This window comes from Xenopus tropicalis, chromosome 3 (genome assembly GCF_000004195.4).
Source record: "Xenopus tropicalis strain Nigerian chromosome 3, UCB_Xtro_10.0, whole genome shotgun sequence".
Taxonomy (NCBI): Eukaryota; Metazoa; Chordata; class Amphibia; order Anura; family Pipidae; genus Xenopus; species Xenopus tropicalis.
Window position 1 is genome coordinate 97,289,912 of NC_030679.2, and position 21,034 is coordinate 97,310,945.

Below are 21,034 nucleotides of genomic sequence, written 5' to 3' on the forward strand. Positions count from 1 at the left end.
TAAATAGAGAGGGGGGGGGTACAGTATATTATGCAGAATGGCAAGCATATGTTGTGATAAGGTCCTGTTCTAAAGTAGATCAAAATATATGTATTGTGTAATTGCTTGAGTTCTGTACTGTAGCCTATTGAATGCAGTTGCCAAGGCAACATCATTACTTATATCCGATGACTTAAGACCTGGGATCCAGTGATAGTTTAAAACTGCCACCCATCATCCTAGACTGGGAGGAAGACAGATAACCATATTAGACATAATGGTGAGGATTTCTTATATAGACAGTAATGTCAAAAAGTGACTTATTAAAACATAATATTTAGGGTGAATCTATTTTCACTTGAAGAAATATAAGGATTAAAAATAGCAACACATTATTGCCTAGTGGGAAACCAAGGATATAATTACAGCATCCACAAGTCCAGAATAACAAAAGTAATTAAAAAAATAGATGAATAAGGACATATTTTTGGCAGAAAATAACAAGTAATAGTGAGAACAAAAATGTCCATTATCGACTCTATTTTAGAAAATGCTAGCACTAAATAGAAAAAATTCTGGAAGATCGCCTAAAAGAGCATAAAGTATTTCAGCATAATTACTGCTAAATAAAATACAGTGTTTGTTACAAGTAACTAGTTTAAAAAAATTTTGTATAAAAGAATATTGTGTATGTATTTGCCAGATTGTTAATAACCATCCTATCACCTGTGATAGACTGCACCCAGTATATATGTTTAATTTGAGAACAACACTGAACATTGAATAATATGTCACTTGCAGATTTAAGGTTATCGGTTCAAGTGGACAGGTAATGCATTAAAAAGGCCTAGTTCACTCAGGTCTAGAAACCCATAAAAATTAATCATATCCATTGCTTCCTAACAGCTGACCTGCAAATGGTTACTGCTGATTGGTTTCTAAGGGTTTACTAAAGCTAGAGCATATGGAATGCAGATGGAATTTTCATTATATTATCCCCTAAATGTCTCTCTTTCTAAAACATCACTTTACTAAACATTTAGTAGCACAAGCGGGTGATGTCCCAGGGAAAGATTAGTCGCCTGTGGTTGAATCTCAGCTACTGCTTTTGCTTTGTATTCCGAAGTCACACAAAGTTTTCTTCCGGGGACACTATGCGCAACTTCAGAAAAACAAAGCAATGTTTAGTAAAGTGATGTTTTAGAAAGAGAGACATTTAGTGGATAATATAATAAAAGGTCCATCAGTGAAAAGCCATTTCAGGGAGATTAGTTGCAATTGGCAGCTGAGATTAAGTGTGGGTGACTTATCTCCCCGTAGGCCATCACCCCAACCACTTCCTTTAATGCATTTACCTTAATGCTATGGCATATAAGAGCTGTAATTAAATGCATATGTAATCCTTATCTGGAACACCCTTCCAGAACTAGATTACAGCCCAACAGGGCGGCTACATGTTGGCAAACAGGCTAGCAAGCAGCTACTCTGGTGGGAGAGACTGTGAAATTTTTATTTAGTGGCTGGTAGATGTGTGCTATTAAAATAAATGAGGTGTTACTGTTGATTATTATCACCATCTTTCAATGTGGGCAATAAATTATTTTATGAATGCCTTTACTGTGGCAATGGATATGGAAGACCTGTTCAATAAAGAAAGAAATAAAGGCACAGGAAGCAATGTCTGTATATCCAATCATTCATTGGGTCTATCCATATTCAATGAACAGGATATAATAGCATTATTAAATACATGCTTGATATGTTTCTGTCTCAATGACTTGCCTTAGAAATCTGTATTGATTTAAGTATTCGTATTTCCAAATGAGGCCTGAAGATTTGGTTATTTGCTCCAAGTTCATTGTGCAGCTACTACAGGGCTGCTCATCAGAAATCATGGGGTCACACTACTCTTAGCAGGTATTTGAACTATTTCTTGTGCTTTCATTTAAAATGCTACCAAAAGTATTGACCAATATTGATGAGCAAATTTTTTTCCCAGGTTTTGCCACAAAAAAAATGCCCATAACTCCAAAAACTCCAAAAACTCCAATGGCTGTAAACTCCAATGCACGGTAAAAAAAAATCCCCGTTGACTTCAATACAGTTTGCAAATTTTCACTGTTTTGCTAACTTTTTGGTGACTCGTAACATAAAAGGACAGATTCACCAATCTTTATCCACCAACAATGCATGCCTACGTTAGTGCAATGAATGCTGTTTGCAGTCCTCATAAATGTGTCATGAGAACATTCCCTTCTCTTGCAGGAGCTAAGGGAAATCATAAAGAGAAGTCGCAAAAGGGAAATAAAATAATATGGATATTATTTCTTGACAAACTAATGGAATTATCAGATGAACACTGACACATACAATTGCCAAAGTGAAACAACAGGCAATGTCCCTACAGATTTGTTTGTATATGAGGAAAATATGTTATTTCATGGTTCATATTTTTTGGGAAGTGGAATAGAAAAAGGCAAAATACTGTACAGTAGAGCTAAATGGAGTGTTGCTAGCTTAATAGATTTCTTTCATTACAGTATCTTGTTTCTTATATAGCTATCATATCTAGTGTTTATACACATCAGTTCAATAGAACTCTCATTCAAAGTTGATACTTAAAGAAGAAGAAGGGAACCTTTATAACAATTAAGCACACCCAATATTTTCAGAATAGGAGCATTCCATTCCTAACACAAGCTGCCTACCAAATATCCTTTCCTTCAACCATCAAGTTTCTTCTTATGCAAGTATAACTGTAAGGGATTCATTAAATAAAAAATAAAAAAGTCAAAATAACAAACCAACTATACACAAAGTAAACTGAATCACTGCATAAATGTTGTTTAGGGGATGGGGAGAGCGCACAGAGATTGCAGATGGAAAACCGCATTACTTTTGGGTTTGGCTTTGTTTTAATTAATTTCATATTCATTTGTTTATGTTGAACATATTTGTATACAGTGTATTGCTGTGCATTTTCAATATGAGAGGACCACGGGAATAATATTTGGGGAAAGACACAGAGGTTCCCTGTACAGTGACTGTGTAGTAGCGGAAAGTATAGCTATCTGACGGCATTTTCTTATTTTTATTGAATTTGCCATCATTTCTCACTTTGGTAGACCAAACCATGACATTTGGCAGGTTTAATTACTGTTCACAGTGAGATCATTGCATTTAAATGAGATAAATGATCTGCCAAAATTGTTAGCTAAAAGGGCACCAATAAAATACAAGCCATCAATATTGTATACAAATTAAACAGCAACATGAAAATCTATGCAATTATTTTGGCTAATTAAAGAATACTTACATTTTGGCAAAGTGTTCTACCTTCATTACTTAAAATTTATGGGTTTTCAATCTTTTTGTAACTGTCGATAGATATGTTTTTTCCCACCTTGATTAGTTCATTGGAAAGTTAATTGTAAAGATTCTTTATTAAAAATGACTTTGAAAAGTGAAATAATAATCCTCGCAAACTTGCAATGGCCCAGAATAGATTACGTTGATTTATTCCACCACTGAGACTTTCTGCGAGAGACATTATTGCTAAAGATGCTTTTTATCTTGGTGATAAAGTACTGTGCATATGTGCTGTATGCAGATGTCTGTGGGATGTATTTACATATTCCAAAAGTTCAACCTCATTGGAAGGAGTGTGAATAAGTAATAAAGACATTCAAATCTCTTCGTGTGTGACTTAAGTAAGATTTTAGTGGTATCCAAAGCCCTATAGCATAATAATGTATACCATGAAATATAAAACAGTTGTGCCAATGCCTTGCATTGCAAGGAGAAAAAAAAGTGACCACGAGCAATTGAAGAAATTAAACACAAATAACATTTAATACCAGACAGCACAGATGGATAACACTCTCAGTAACAGAGAGTTAGCACATTTAGTTTCTCCCACAGGTGCAACTTATACCTATTTACTAAACTTTAAAAGAAATGCTCTGAATGGAGTAATAAGCAGCGAATGTGTGGTGATCCAGGGCTAACTGGAATAACAAGGAAATTTTAAAAAAGAGGAAAAAATATTTTTTTAAATACATTATTTTAGTTCTATGATGACACATTCTAATACTTTTGAAGTCAATATGCTTTTAAAGATTGTTCCTTTTCCTTAGGGTGCTTTCTACCCTAGCGGTTTTCGTTGGACAATTCTATTCAATTTTTTTGATAAATGACTGACATTGGTGGAAATGCGTTAAGTAATGCTTTAAAAAAAATAAAAAGACAAAAATCCAAATGTTAATAAATCCCCCTTAAATGTACGCTGCAGGCTCCCTCACTTGCAAACAATTAACCTGGTGTACAATTTCAAAGAATTTAAGTGGGCAACCCCCCACATAGCTGCACATTGTTAATGTTTTTAAAACATACTGTAAGTAACCAAGCACACAGAGAAATGGAAAGGCTTTTTAGAATTATCTTGTCACTAACAAGTAAATACTCTTGGTTTTATGTTAGTAACTTCTCACAAATAATCACTCCCTATAAACTTGTTTGACTATTGTGGAGTTTCAAGCACTTGTCAGTCCATACAGATGAGAAATCCCAAATAAGAACTTTCTGAACGCGTTCAAGTTTAAAATCTGTTCCACTCTCATTGGCAATCTCTTGGTGAAAGTATATTGTAGCACTAAATCGATTTACTGCACAAGAGCATACAGACAACTACAGAACTAAAATCTACAAGTATGGGATCTATTATCCAGAATGCTTGGGGCCTAAGCTTTTCCTGATAAGGGATCTTTCCATCATTTGGATCTACATACATTAGGGGGCTGATTTACTAACCCACGAATCCGACCCGAATTGGAAAAGTTCCGACTTGAAAACGAACATTTTGCGACTTTTTCGTATGTTTTGCGATTTTTTCGGATTCTTTACGAATTTTTCGTTACCAATACGATTTTTGCGTAAAAACGCGAGTTTTTCGTATCCATTACGAAAGTTGCGTAAAATCTGGCGTTTTTTCGTAGCGTTAAAACTTGCGCAAAAAGTTGCGCTTTTTTCGTAGCGTTAAAACTTACGCGAAACTTTGCACCTTTTAAGTTTTAACGCTACGAAAAATGCGCAACTTTTCGCGTAAGTTTTAACGCTACGAAAAAAGCGCAACTTTTTACGCAACTTTCGTAATGGATACGAAAAACTCGCGTTTTTACGCAAAAATCGTATTGGTAACGAAAAATTCGTAAAGAATCCGAAAAAATCGCAAAACATACGAAAAAATTGCAAAATACCGATCATTACGAAAAAAACGCAATCGGACTCATTTCGACCCGTTCGTGGGTAAGTAAATCAGCCCCTAAGTCTACTAAAATAATAATATAATTTGAACATTAAATAAATAATCAAATACATTTGTATAATAATCTAAACATTAAATAAACCCAATAGGAGTGTTTTGACTTCAATAAGGATTAATTAAATCTTAGTTGGAATCAAGTACAAGGTATTGTTTTATTATTACAGAGAAAAAGAAAATCATTTTTAAAAATTCAAATTATTTACTTATAATGTAAACTATGGGAGATGGCCTTTCTGTAATTCAGAGCTTTCTGAATAATGGATTTCCAGATAACAGATCCCATACCTGTATTATTTAGTAGTTAACATTACATTATGCTGTAGGTCACACATTTTATTGTGTGTTATTGTTACCATTACCAAGGCAAATGGTAAAGACTTCAGTATCAGATAGGGTTTATTTTTGGGGTACATTTAGCATAGACCAGAAACTGCTCTTTAAACTGAATAAGTTTACTACTTGTTAAATTTTATAAGTAACACATTAAAGTATTATATTAAACTAGGTTTATGAAGGCAGACAGAGCTCTTTAAGCATGATTGTCATGTTTAGAGGTAAGCACTGATTTATCCAGCATGAAATGGTGAATAATATGTGCAAAGTGGATCCCCAATCCTCCTTATCTCAAAGTGACACTAATGTTCTGAATAAATGTTCTGCTAAATGATCTTTTCCTGTCCAACTTCGGTGGTAGTGGGCCAAACCTTCAAGGAGAATATGGAGGTTAAGAAAGGCCAAGATTAGGGTAAAACATAGTTAAATTACTGAATGATTAAGTAACTAATAATGCTAGTATAGGCCACAGCATGAGCAGTAAGAGTTCTAAAAGTGTTCATAATAATGCTACATATGCTGTGTTCTCAAATGTAATTTAAGAAAAGGAGGAGAAACAAGTAGAATTTCTTTACTAAAGGGAAACCAAAAGAGATTACAGTACAAAGAAAGGTTTTAGAAGCTTTTTAATATATATGATCAGAATGAATTACTTAGATGACTAGTATAATAAGCTATGAACTACAGGAGCTGGGAAAAGTTTTAAGTGTCACTGAAGTCAAGATGTAAGTTTCTTCATTCTGTAAATGACAAGACATACAAGCAAATATTGCCTATTTATTCTTTATAAGTGAAGGCAATATATATATACTGGTTTTGATTATCAATATTTGTGCTGCTCTGTAAGTTGAGGCTTTTAAGATGATCATATTCAGGTTACAAAAATAGTAGATACAATACTAAAGTTTCCGGTATCAAATATATTATTCCCCAGTCACTCTATATTTTGTAAAGATATTTAAAGTGGTTGTTCACCTTTGTACAACATTCACAAATCTAACAGTACTCCCTTATATGATGCCCTTTATTGGCCCCTCCCTTTCAGCTTTTATATACAAGTATAGCTGGAGCATTTCATTGCGGAATTCCTTGAAGGAAACTCTTCAATTATTGCTAATTTTACCTTTGGTCATTCTTAATTATTAACTAATTACGTTTAGTAGCGATGAATCAATCCTGAAAAATTAGCAAAACCCATTGAAGTCAATAGCATTCTTTCACAGCTTTTGTTTTGTGTGAAATGTATCAAAGTCAATACTGTTTTTTTCACACAAAATCTATTGGTCAATGGGCATTTTTTGAGGCATTTTTTTTTAATGCAAAATGTATTGAAATCAATCAATCACTTTGTACCTTTTTTTTCTGGCGGTGAAAACTTTTGCTGTGAACTTTTGCTGCCATTTTGTAGAAACATTCACTAATGGTGAAAAGCAGAATTTCACCATAAATCCATAAGGATTATTTATATCTTAGTTGGGATCAATTACAAGGAACGGTTTTATTTCTACATAGAAAAAGGAAATCCCTATTAAAATTCTGAATTATTTGCTTATAATGGAGTCTATGGGAGACAGGCTTTCCGTAATTCGGAGCTTTCTGGATAACGGGTTTCCGGATAAGGGGTCCGATACCTGTATTTATATATTCCAAGCCTTGTTGTTATCATGCAGCTTTGCTCTGCAAACAGGTGTTTCAGCTATACACAGCGTACTGGGAAATATTCATCAAACTCTCTTCTGTATACACATTTGAAATATCATTCATTTTAATTTATTTGAATCAATTCACATATCTCTACCTGCTAAGAAAACAGTACATAATATAATGCAGCCTTATTTTGGCTGAAGGTTATTTATTTATTTTTATGACACTGATAGATGAATAAAAATGGAGTTCTGGCGCATGGTCATGACTCCAAATTTTATTCATAAAGGTAAATCATTTTGTTGAATAATAAGAAATTAAATTCTGCCAGAAGACAAGCACTAAAAACATGTAAAAGTAAACTCTAACACAGAACATGGATGAATGCAGTACAAAGCCACAGATGAAGCAATTACATCAGTATAAGAAATGTGAGTGGGATCAATATGTGATTTGCAATAAACAGATCTTAAGTCTGTCTACAGTTACCACTATCAGGAGTTTAACTGCAAATAATTTAGAATAATATCTTATGGAAAACTTACATTACTGATGTCTTTCCTGCTGGGTATTTATTTTAACAATAATGGGGGATTACATAGACTCTGTTACAGTCCTTACACATGATTATCCAGCAGGATCCCACTAGCTGTTATAAATAAACAGCATTTGAGTAGCTGTATTAAATACTAAGTATAATTGTTGCAAGTTAATATTTTAATATTACTGCTTCTATGCATCTACATATATTTATTTCTGGTTAGAAACATTTAAATGACCACCCTGCCTACACAGGAAGGCAGAATTATCAACTTTCAAGTTCAATGGGAAAAAAAAGATGATGATTGTGGAAAAAAATGAGCAAAAAGTCAAACAGAATAGTTGTAGTCATGTGATGAAAATCACATTGTACCATTTATTATTGAGAATGAGAAGCTTCAATGTTTTAGTAAAGTGGGAAACAAAGTTGCTTGAAATGTTCAGCTACAATTCCCATTGACTTCTATGGAGACTTGGCAGCTTTTACTTGCATTGAGTTTATTTGTACAAATGTTTGACTATTGACTATTCCTGTTAAAAATACTCTCAATTATATTTGATTTCGTGTTTTTTGATTAAGCTGCCCCCAAGTAATATGGTCCAACAAAATTCTGTCGGGAATAAAACTTTAAATCTTTGGTATCTAAGGTTTCACTGGGCATTCCAAAATGTCATGTGACTAGTTTAGTAGTTGTTAACCACAGATGTGTGCAGTCGGTTTTATAGCATAGAAATATTGCCCATAAGAGGACGCCTCTTATTGGAAGCATTGCCTGGCAATATTGCATATTATACTAGTGAAAAATAACATTTACTGAAAAGCATTGTGCTGGTAGCTGTATATTCAGTGTTTTCATTTAACAAGGTAAAAACAAATAAAAATGAAGAAACAAAAGTTCTTTGAAATACCATTTGCTTCCAAGTTTTTATGGAGACACCTGTAACATTTGCCACAGGAAGCAATTCCCACATTTGCAGGAAACCAACTAAGGAAACATTAGATGCAGAGTCATAAAGACAAATCCCTTCTATTAAACACAAAGAAAATTAAAGTATTACAATTTTTATTTGAGCTCATCAGTTCCTCCAGTTGCAAAAGGTATAGTGTAAACTTTATAACAAATATCTGTTGAAGACATGGTAAAAGGTGGGGACCAGTGACCAGATCCTCCAGGCGGTAATTATGTATTGTATTCATTAAAGATTGTGCAGTTCTTTCTGTCCCCATGGAAACACTTATTTATGTTGTAAACCTCTGGTGCATGCTGGCACCTTCAGACACTAAAGGATGAAATGTGTTATTAGATTCAGTGAGTCATTTTTTATTTGTTCCAGCCATATAAGGCAAATGTTTACTGATAAACAGAAATAAACCTTGAACAAGGGTGCAATGCTTAATAATTTGTTTGCTAAGCACCAGTTGCTGGCAAAGTAGTGGAGACAAGACTAGACTGAAATCTTTTCTGAGCCGTGTAACCACGAATAACATTTGATTATCACGTTACATCTGCTACACCAAGGATTCCCATCTACCAGCATGACAGCTCACCCTGTGTAATTTGTTAACTTGACGATATCCTTTGATAAATGCAGGTCAAAATGCTACTGAAAAAATAATTAGCTTTAGAGCATGCGGTATATTAAGAACAGAGCTGCTAATTGTAAAGTAATAATTACAGAGATAACATTTTGATTAAATATTCTCTACATTATCTATCTCTTAAAGTTATTATACAAATCACCTTTGTGCATTGCCTATCTTCAAACCAGATGTAACAAATGTAAAATATCTAATCCATAAGGAATGATTAAATTACTTTCATTTGGTCACCACCAAACTGTCATTGTGAAGTAGCAAGACATTATAATTATTGCAGACACAATGAAGGTAGATTGGGCAAGGAGAATTCATAGCTAAGTATCTAAATAAACATCAGGATAAATGGAGCACTGCTCTAATGCATAAACAAAACGAGAAAACACAGACAACGGCTGAAAACAATATGAAATGTTGGGTAAAGTAGTAACATTTGGAAATGTTTTTCCACTGTTTTAAAAAGTATATGCAATGTTAATTTTTTGCAAGATATTTCCTGTTGCTCACCTTAGTAAAGTTAGCCATACATACATACACATTAGGAGGGCATTTATTGGTAGCTTAATGCACAGAATGCCTTAATGTTCTACATATATTTATAATAGGTGACTGCAGAGGACCTCTTGTTTCTGTCTATACATACAAGTCAGCCATACATACATAGTTTGTACGACCATTGGTATGTGTATGCAGGGGCCTCAATCCTGACTAATATTTTTATACCATGTATATCAGTCAGTTTGTCTATGAGCCAATGCACCATAATTTGCTACAGTAGTGCATAGAGCCACAGGTCCTCTTCAGCTGTTCTTACAATCATTGTAACTGCCAATCTAAACTAATAAGCCAACAGAAAGTTCTCCATAATGTGTACAGTCACTGATATGGTAGGCATGCATTTAGCCAGCTTGCAGATTGGTAGGATACCTACTGTAGGAACAGGCCAGTGTATACCAATATATAATTACTGAAATATCAGAATGAATGTGTTACCCATTGGAAAGAGTGTAAGGTAGTAGAAAAAAAAGAGATGTGAAATTATAATAATAATTACAGTGAAATAAGTGCTGACAATATGTTACACAGAGAAAGGCCAAATATTAGAGAAGAATTAACACCCTGTTTGTATTAATGTATTCTACTGTACAGCACTGCGTACATAAGTAGCGCTTTATAAATAAAGATATACATACATACATACATACAAGAATTGACACTATTTAATTGTGGACACAATATTTTTATCACGGAGATAAGACACTATATCACAGAGCACAAGAGGTAGTGGGAGAAGTGGCTATTTTGAAGAGGACATCTTATTTCACATATTGTAAGGTGACAGTTGGAAGACAGCTGACTATTTTATTAAGTTTTACAGGGCTGAGGGGTTTCTTATTGAAGAGCTGAAGCTCTGTTTTGTAAAGAGCAGATGGTGACAAAGACTATGTGATATTCTATTCTTTAGTAGGTGACAATTGAAAAAACACAGGCATTACATTCCTTGCTGGGGAGCAGACATGAAGAAAATACATTACACCTTATTTAACAGAGGCAGGTTACAGTTAAAGAAGATGATAGCATTTAATTTCACAAAGTGCATTGTACAGAGCTGTCAGTCTATTGTTACAGAGGGGTGGTGATTACAAATTTGGAGGTGGAGTCTGAGAGTTTTGACTTCTGGGGAGCAGTGCATTATTGGTTATGTGCCAGTGTGGGAAACTATGGGGCAGATTTATCAAAATGTGAGTTTAATATATAAAAAGTCACCCATGTTCTATTTATTCCTATGAGATTTTTAAAAGGGTATTTATCAATGGGTGAAAGTTAGAACCCACCATTTGATAAATAAGTTTCTAAAAATCCCATAGGAATGAATAGAATGTGGGCAGGTTTTAATGTATTAAGCTCTAAATTCAAATTTTGATAAATCTGCCCCTATGTGTTTGCTGATTCAGAGTAATATAGCTATGCAGCATGTTTGAAGAAAAAAAAAAAAAAGGGTTTTCTAATGCCTTCTTTTCTCCATCACACTTTATTTTTTGATTAGCTGTATTCCATTGTCAGCCATTGTCATGTACCCTTATGTTATCTTTTTTTTCTCTTTTCTCTTCCCCTCTCAATTGTAGTCTCCATTTTGGCTGCTTTATATTTTGCTTGATTTTCTCTTGCATTTTGTTTTACCTTGTGTGTTTTATGGACAGGTGTATTGGATGTCGGGAGCATTACATGGGCATCTACAGGTTATGACAATTCATCAGAACTGAGGTAATAAGAATGGACAAATGTGCCATGGGGGAATAGCTATCAGTCATCTGAACAAGGAAGATTGTTATGCTGTGTTCTCAGGTATAATGATAGGGATACTCACCAGCTGCAGGACATCAGTAGAAACCATCTGCATGCAGCACATTGCAGTTGCCAAAGCACAAACAATAGTCGAGATGATATTCAGAGCACACACGCTGAATAAAAGGTCCTGTAAAGAGATGCACAGAAAACATCAGAGTGTTTTTAATCTTTGAAATATATGTGACAGGACTGCAAAGATATTTAATTGGCTTGATAATAACTGCTGTCAGTGGCATCTATTCAGTGCAAAATTAATTATTTTGAACTGTTTGTTCTGAACTTTACCCATTAACAGCACGATTTTAGGTCTTCAATGTGTCGCAAATGATTTGGTGGCTGGAGAAATGTTGTTCGTGTGCAATAAAGATAAACACTGAAAATATATGTATAAAACCGACAAGGAACAATCATTTCCCTCTCCAAAAAAATGACTGACAGAAAATCAACTCTTTGAGAGACTCAAGCATTTAGTGGAGAGCACACTGGCTATATAAAATGCTATCTTTGTTAAAACATGCAGAATTTCCAAACATACTGTATTTTGCTTAAAATGGCATTGTGCTATACAGATAAAGCTATGTTAAATGAAGCAGCTGCAGCAAACACCAACTCCCCGATTTCTACTAAAAAGAATGGCAAGCACAATGGGGTATGTGCACCATTTCTATCATTAAAGTCTTTTCCAGCTGTACATTTCACATATACATTCATCTATAAAGCCACAGTGGTGTTCTAATCTCCACTGAATACTTACATGCAAGCTCCCTCTCTTAAGCAAGTTCCTTCCTTCTCAATAAATAGTCTAACGATAATCTAATCATTTCTTGGTTCACTGTCCCTGTAAGACCATGAAAGCTTTCCAAAACAAGGTGCTAATATCACCTTTTAAAATGACATTTGCCCATTTGCCAGCCTGTTGTCAAATCAAGTTTGGAGGAGATTTTAAATTATACTTTAGAGAGAGAGAAGTGAGAAATATTGTGGAAGATTGCACAGATACCTGAGCACAGAAGGAAAGAAAAATAGGGGTGGATGGGGCTAGCCAACATGATAGGGAGATATGGAAGTCAGAGCCTATGGCTTTTGGATTGCCATATGAACAAATATACAAACAAGTAACACATTTTAATTTATCTTCAATTATACCACCACTGCGCCGATAATTATTTTTGGGCAAGACCATATCTATATAAAATGTATTGATTTGGTTTTGTGTACCGAATTCCCATATTTACATTGTAATATTGGTGATTAGTGTGCCCTCCATTAACTGATAAGCCTGTACAACCAACCCAGGCCTGAAACAGTTGAGGCTTTTCTTGATTAAGACTAGCTAGGGGCAGGTTAGTTTCTCTAATAGTTCTCCTTACAGGGAGAGGCAGCCAAGTGAAGGTGGTTAGTGCGTGTAACAAAATTATGGTTAGGCCACAGTCAGAAATACAATGTACAGGGTTTAAGTTAATCTCGGGATCCTATAGTGCTGCAAGAAAAGGCATCAAGGTTATTGTGCAGTGCAGCAGCAGTCCAAGAGGGAAGGTGGTGCTTGTCAGGTAGCCCCCTGGATGCTCATGGCAGCTCTGCTGTGGGTCATAGCTCAGCAACACAGGTGCTCTATAAGACAGTAGTGTGACTGATTGTGTGAGAGAGAAAGAGGCAATGAGAAGTGTCTTTCTATAATAGGGATCACCCTACTTTAACTCTGATAAAAATGTCATTATTTAATGAATCCAACTGGATTGTTTTACCACTAATATGGATTTATGTAAGCTTAGTTAGGTATTAGATACATGGTACTGTTGTATAATCAAAGCATATATTTCTGTTTGGGTTTCATCTAGTGGCCTGTTTATTTATATAAGTGCAATACAATGTCAGGAGGCACTGAGGCATGACTGGTCATGAGTTAGTGAGGCTGTGATTGGCCATGAGTTAGTGAGGCTGTGATTGGCCATGAGTTAGTGAGGCTGTGATTGGCCATGAGTCAGTGAGGCTGTGATTGGCCATGAGTCAGTGAGGCTGTGATTGGCCATGAGTCAGTGAGGCTGTGATTGGCCATGAGTCAGTGAGGCTGTGATTGGCCATGAGTCAGTAAGGCTGTGATTGGCCATGAGTCAGTGAGGCTGTGATTGGCCATGAGTTAGTGAGGCTGTGATTGGCCATGAGTCAGTGAGGCTGTGATTAGCCATGAGTCAGTGAGGCTGTGATTGGCCATGAGTCAGTAAGGCTGTGATTGGCCATGAGTCAGTGAGGCTGTGATTGGCCATGAGTTAGTGAGGCTGTGATTGGCCATGAGTCAGTGAGGCTGTGATTAGCCATGAGTCAGTGAGGCTGTGATTGGCCATGAGTCAGTGTGGCTGTGACTGGCCACGAGTCACTGAGGCATTGATTGGCCAAGCAGCCAGTTAAGAGTTTGTGTAAAGCCAGTCTCTTTATGAGATTCATTACTTAATGTCCAGCTCACCAACATTTCCATTTATCTGTTGTGCCATGTGATATGATAAATGTAACTAATATGCTAAGTCTTAAGCACAGTACATTTTTATAACTTGTTATTTTTAATTGCAAAACCTATTTATCAGACTTATTCAGTCAAATGTTTATAACAGCAAATTAATTGAAATTAACAATCTAAAAGCTCTGCATTTTCTAAAGCCATTAACCTGCCAATAAAAGCTTTTCTTGCTTGCTACAACTATTGTTATATTATTGTTTATTCTAACACAATAGCAGCCAGCTCAGTCAACATTCATTCGTTGCCAGTCACAAAACAAATGTTCGGTACCATGTAGGAGCGACATACACCTGCTTTTCCTGCAGGGAAGGATAATTGCTTGGCAAAATATAACACAAAAAAATAGCATTCTTAGCATTACCTGGAATTATCAAAATAATCACCTGTATTGTAGTTATTGTTTCCATGGAAACTAAAGTGGTTTGAGCGCATTCTTATTACTTTACCCTGGTTTTTTTTAACATAGCACATGGGTATTGAGATGGAAAATATATTTATATATGTTATGTACATTGTTTGGACACATATATTAAATTTCCACCAAATACTGGTTCAAATAGTTCAAACCTGGCCAGTCACAGTAACTGTAAGGGTTTAAATTTGGTTCAGCTCACCACTACAAACTGATACCTGTTCTCTGTCAGTAGTGTAAACAAGCTCTTGAGATACAACCCATTTTGGCCATTTCTCTTTTATTTTCAATATTTCTTATTTTTTAGATGCTTGGCTGATGACGAGTGAAATCTTTCGCCGGGTATGAATTCATGGCTAAGGCTGAGGGGCAATAGACTAGTCATTTCTTTCAATCAGTTCACATAATGTTTATGCCACTTTTTTTTTTTGTTTATTTAATCCCAAATTAATGAGCTGGTTCACTTTTAAGGTGACTTTTAGTATGTTATAAAATGGCCAGTTCTAAGCAACTTTTCAATTGGTCTTCTTTATTTATTTTTTATTGTTTTTAAATCATTTGCCTTCTTCTTCATCTTTATCTCTTTCAATTGGGGGTCAATGACCCCCAGCAGCCAAAAAATGATTGCTCCATGGGTCTACAACGTTATTGTTATTCTTCTATTCAGGTCCTCTTCTATTCATTTTCCAGTCTATCATACAAACCACTCCCTGGTTGCTAAGGTATTTGGATCCTAGCAACCAGATAGCTGCTGAACCACAAAATTGAAATGCTGCAGAACAAACAGTAAAATAACTAAAAAACTACAAATAATAAAACATGAATTGCAAATTGTCTCAGAATATCACTCTCTACACCGTACTAAAAGTTATCTCAGAGGTGAACAACCCCTTTAAAGGACCTCTTGCTTATATGTATAATTCATACAGAGTGCTCCATCAATAGTTGTCATTGGTGCACTGACTTCAATAACTTGCACAATTTAGAATAGAAGTTTGTTAGTATATAACTCATCACAAATGAAATTGGAAGTGTTTCACTGAACTTGCTCCCACAGTGGGATTTGCTATCTATACATGGATTATAATGATTGTGGTATTGATAAGATAGTGCCAGAAGATTATTTTTTCCAGAGTAACTTTATGCCCAGAAACACTGAACCACATGTTTGTGAGGCCTCTGATTTATGACTGCTGACAGCTGAAGTGATGAGCTATACTGCAAGAAAAATGACTGTGGAAAGTGAAAATGTACAAGCTACCGGGGCAAAAAAAATAAACCTAAATACTGCCAAGGCTTGACATAAGTGCTAGGCAATTAGGGTTTCTGCCCTTGCAATATTTCTCATATTAATATGTTCAACTGTTAAAATCTTTTATTCTTTATGATAAAGGAATTTTAAGCAAGCATTTACTTCTTCCTTCATGAAAAAAATAAAACAAATCTATGTTTTAGTGCTTTGTATTAATTTTTTTAAAAAATTTAATATTGTCCTGTTTAATTATTAATTAATTAACATACAGAGTGACATATAAAGCAATCAATCACTGATACAAGGGGTGAAGAGCCGCCCAAAAGAGCTTGCAAAAAAGGAAAGATAGATCTGAGAATCATCAGCATAGAATTGATTAATTGGCCAAGTGAGGCGGTATAGAGAGAAAATAGTAAGGGGCCCAGGACAGAGCCTTGAGGAACCACAACGGAAAGAGGCAAGGGAGAAGATGATTCCTCATTGTGAGAGACACTGAAAGATTGATCTGAGAGATAAGATGAAAACCAGGATAAGCAGCCAAGAGAGTAGAGAGACTGGAGAAGAGGGTGAGCCACAGTGTCAAAAGCAGCCGAGAGATCAAGAAGTATTAGTAGCGAGTAGTTTTTTTTGGCTTTAGCTGATAAGAGGTCATTAGTTAGTCAGGTTAGAGCAGTTTCTGTGGAGTGTAGTGGTCTAAAACAGGATTGCAGGGGATCCAGGAGGTTATTGTCAGAGAGGAATAGCGTTAGTGAGTTGTAAACTAGGTGCTCAAGTAGTTTAGAGATGAATGGGAGCAGAGAGATAGGTCAGAGGTTACTAAGATTGGAGGAATCTAGAGAGGGTTTTAAGAATAGGGGTTACAAGTACATGTTTCAATTGGGATGGAAAGATTCCAGAAGAGAGCAAGAGATTGAATAGATGAGTTAAGACTTTGATAAGGCAGGGGTTGGCATTGCGTATAAGTTTGGAAGGAATGGGATCAAGTGGGCAGGTTGTAAGTTGAGAGGAAGCCAAAAGTTTTGAGACTTCCTCTTCAGTCACTGGGGAGAAGGAGCCAAGAACAGACTGGGTAGCATGTAGGGAGTAAGGTGAATGGTTATGGGGATTAAGTTGTGCAATGTCACTTCTGATGGTGTCAATTTTATTTTTAAAGTGCTCTGCAATAGCTTGAGCAGTGACTGAAGCACATGGAGGGGGTGGAGAAGGGGACAGTAGAGAGTTAAAGGTAGAGAAGAGTTGTGCAGGTTTTTTAGAGAGGGAGTTAATGAGTGCAGTGAAGTAGGTTTGTTTAGCTTGGTGGAGGGTGGTATTGTAGGAGAGCAGAGCAGATTTGTAGCTGCAGAAATCTGATTCTGACCTTGATTTGTGCCATTGGCTCTCAAGTGTACGTGACTATCTTTGGAGGGACTTGATATGAGCAGTGTGCCAGGGTTGGAGTGGTTTGGGCCTCATGCGTTTTGTCTTGGCAGGAGCAAGCTCATTAAGGGCAGTGGTGAGTGTGATGTAGTAGACAGAGGTAGCCTGATTAGGACAAGAGATGTTTAGGATGTTAGAGTGAAGAGAATCAAAGGAAGAAGAGAGATGTGATGTGTTTAGGGATTGCAGGTCTCGGTATATGTTTGGATGACTGTAGAGGGTGTAGAGGGAGTTAAAATGTGAGCAGATTGTGATCAGAGAGGGGGAAAGGGAAGTTAGTGAAGTTGGAGGTAGAACAACATTTTGTAAATATAAGATCCAGTGAGTTTCCATTGGAGTGAGAGGGGGAGTCAGAGCACAGAGATGACCCAAAGGAGGATGTGAGTGAAAGGAGTTAAGAGACAGCATTAGGATTGTTAACAGGTTAAAGTCACCTAGTACAATGGATGATGAATCAGAGGAAAGGAAGAAAGAAAGCCAGGCAGAAAAGTTGTCAAAGAATTGTGAGGTTGGTCCAGGAGGTCGGTATATGACCGCAATATGAAGTGAAACAGGGGAGAAGAGCAAAAGATAAAAGACAGAAAACACCGGTTTCTTTTTAACCCTTCCTGTAGGTTTTTGATTTTTCAGCACTATGTGTTACTTGACAATAGCTGCCAATATATACAGTGGTGTGAAAAACTATTTGCCCCCTTCCTGATTTCTTATTCTTTTGCATGTTTTTCACACAAAATGTTTCTGATCATCAAACACATTTAACTATTAGTCAAAGATAGCACAAATAAACACAAAATGCAGTTTTTAAATGAGGGTTTTTATTATTTAGGGAGAAAAAAAATCCAAACCTACATGGCCCTGTGTGAAAAAGTAATTGCCCCCTGAACCTAATAACTGGTTGGGCCACCCTTAGCAGCAATAACTGCAATCAAGCGTTTGCGATAACTTGCAACGAGTCTTTTACAGCGCTCTGGAGGAATTTTGGCCCACTCATCTTTGCAGAATTGTTGTAATTCAGCTTTATTTGAGGGTTTTCTAGCATGAACCGCCTTTTTAAGGTCATGCCACAACATCTCAATAGGATTCAGGTCAGGACTTTGACTAGGCCACTCCAAAGTCTTCATTTTGTTTTTCTTCAGCCATTCAGAGGTGGATTTGCTGGTGTGTTTTGGGTCATTGTCCTGCTGCAGCACCCAAGATCGCTTCAGCTTGAGTTGATGAACAGATGGCCGTACATTTTCCTTCAGGATTTTTTGGTAGACAGTAGAATTCATGGTTCCATCTATCACAGCAAGCCTTCCAGGTCCTGAAGCAGCAAAACAACCCCAGACCATCACACTACCACCACCATATTTTACTGTTGGTATGATGTTCTTTTTCTGAAATGCTGTGTTACTTTTACGCCAGATGTAACGGGACAAGCACCTTCCAAAAAGTTCAACTTTTGTCTCGTCGGTCCACAAGGTATTTTCTCAAAAGTCTTGGCAATCATTGAGATGTTTTTTAGCAAAATTGAGACAAGCCATAATGTTCTTTTTGCTTAAAAGTGGTTTGCGCCTTGGAAATCTGCCATGCAGGCCGTTTTTGCCCAGTCTCTTTCTTATGGTGGAGTCGTGAACACTGACCTTAATTGAGGCAAGTGAGGCCTGCAGTTCTTTAGATGTTGTCCTCGGGTCTTTTGTGGCCTCTCGGATGAGTTGTCTCTGCGCTCTTGGGGTAATTTTGGTCGGCCGGCCACTCCTGGGAAGGTTCACCACTGTTCCATGTTTTTGCCATTTGTGGATAATGGCTCTCACTGTGGTTCGCTGGAGTCCCAAAGCTTTAGAAATGGCTTTATAACCTTTACCAGACTGATAGATCTCAATTACTTTTGTTCTCATTTGTTCCTGAATTTCTTTGGATCTTGGCATGATGTCTAGCTTTTGAGGTGCTTTTGGTCTACTTCTCTGTGTCAGGTAGCTCCTATTTAAGTGCTTTCTTGATTGAAACAGGTGTGGCAGTAATCAGGCCTGGGGGTGACTACAGAAATTGATATTGAAATTGAAAATTGAAATTGATAAACCACAGTTAAGTTATTTTTTAACAAGGGGGGCAATCACTTTTTCACACAGGGCCATGAAGATTTGGAGTTTTTTTTCTCCCTTAATAACGTAAACCTTCATTTAAAAACTGCATTTTGTGTTCAATTATGTTATCTTTGACTAATAGTTAACAGTTTTTGATGAGCAGAAACATTTAAGTGTGACAAACATGCAAAAGAATAAGAAATCAGGAAGGGGGCAAATAGTTTTTCACACCACTGTATATCTATACAGAGAACCCTGGAAAAGTGGAATCATTGATGCTGACTTACTGTATATTGTAATTTTGTGTCACTTCTATAGATTCTGGGTTACATGGCACATAATGGGTTAGACCAGAGTAGAAAGCTTACATTCCCCTACACCATTAATATCTGCATTCCTAATCAGAAAGGTGAGAGCTCACACTAATACTAAGCAGGTACCTGCAAAAAAAACATCTTTACATAATTTTATAATTAGTTTATAATATTAATTAGGAAATGAGCTGCTGCAAAATAACATTTTATTTAAACACTACCATGCCTGTGGTTCCTTTTGAGCCCTGGTTACTTTATTTCATTACATCTGCCCTGTTAATTATGAAATTGAAAGCTACCTTTCCTCTTTCACTGAATTATAAAAGACGGTAAATATATTCATTTAATTAAAATTCTGTTGTGAATTGGTTTAGAAAGGGAAGAGACAAAGCCTGGGCTCTTAAGTATTTAAATGGCAGAAGTCTGACTGTGGATAAAACAAACTACTTAGATTTAATTCAGGATGTTGGAAAGGATGCAAAGCAATGGTTATCATTAAATACTGGCGTTCTTTGATGTAATAAAACAAGTCACCCCATCTTTAATTCTGGATTGCAATGTAATGTTTTAAGGTTTCTTTAAGCATTGCATCTTCTTTTGTGTAGAAATATAATACAGCTGCACCTTTAGGTGCACTTAGTTGTGTTGAGCTTAAAAAAAACTTGTGGAAAAACAACTCTTACAGTATGTAGCATATGATGAGAGACAGAACTGCTAGGAATTAAATCTTCTTCAAATCTGGAGAACCTATTTAAAAAAAAAGTCCAAAGAAGGATGTAGGAGCAGGGTTCTGTTAGCCCTGTGGCAGATCCTTTACTATTCTGTCAATAGTGAGTTTTTCAAGCAGTGTTAGTGAAGCCTTACTTAACTGTTGTGTGTTAATATGTATAATCTTATTTTAACCTGAAACCCTAGAGTGGACTGTTGTTATATAATATAAGACACTGAGGCTCATTAATAAAGTTCATGCAGTGTATATTTTTTCACAAATGGTTGTTTTGTTACGTTTGTCTTTCCTTTTTTGCAAATCGCAGTGAAATGCAAATTCTGCACAAAAATTTGCAAATGAGATAGCAACAGTGTGAACACTGTACGTGTTTACTATAGTGCCGATTTTAACTTCATGAATATAAATGCACAATTTGCAAAATCAATTTAGCATATATTTATTCTTCCACCAAAGTTGTGACACAACTCCAACACAGAGCCATATTTAAAAAACAATTATGTTTGCACATTAAATGCACCAGTCTTGTCCAGATTTATAAATATAAACATGGACAGGGAAAATATGTTCGCT

General features: G+C 36.0%; 1 protein-coding gene across 2 annotated transcripts in view; it reads right to left on the minus strand.

Moving 5' to 3' along the window:
• The window catches only part of fam189a1 (family with sequence similarity 189 member A1), a 346,103-nt gene that overhangs the window by 39,356 nt on the left and 285,713 nt on the right, over positions 1–21,034 (minus strand). For both annotated transcript variants that reach the window (XM_031898054.1, NM_001078904.1), the window contains 1 exon segment: positions 11,785–11,892. In XM_031898054.1, the coding sequence (XP_031753914.1) occupies positions 11,785–11,892 (108 nt within the window).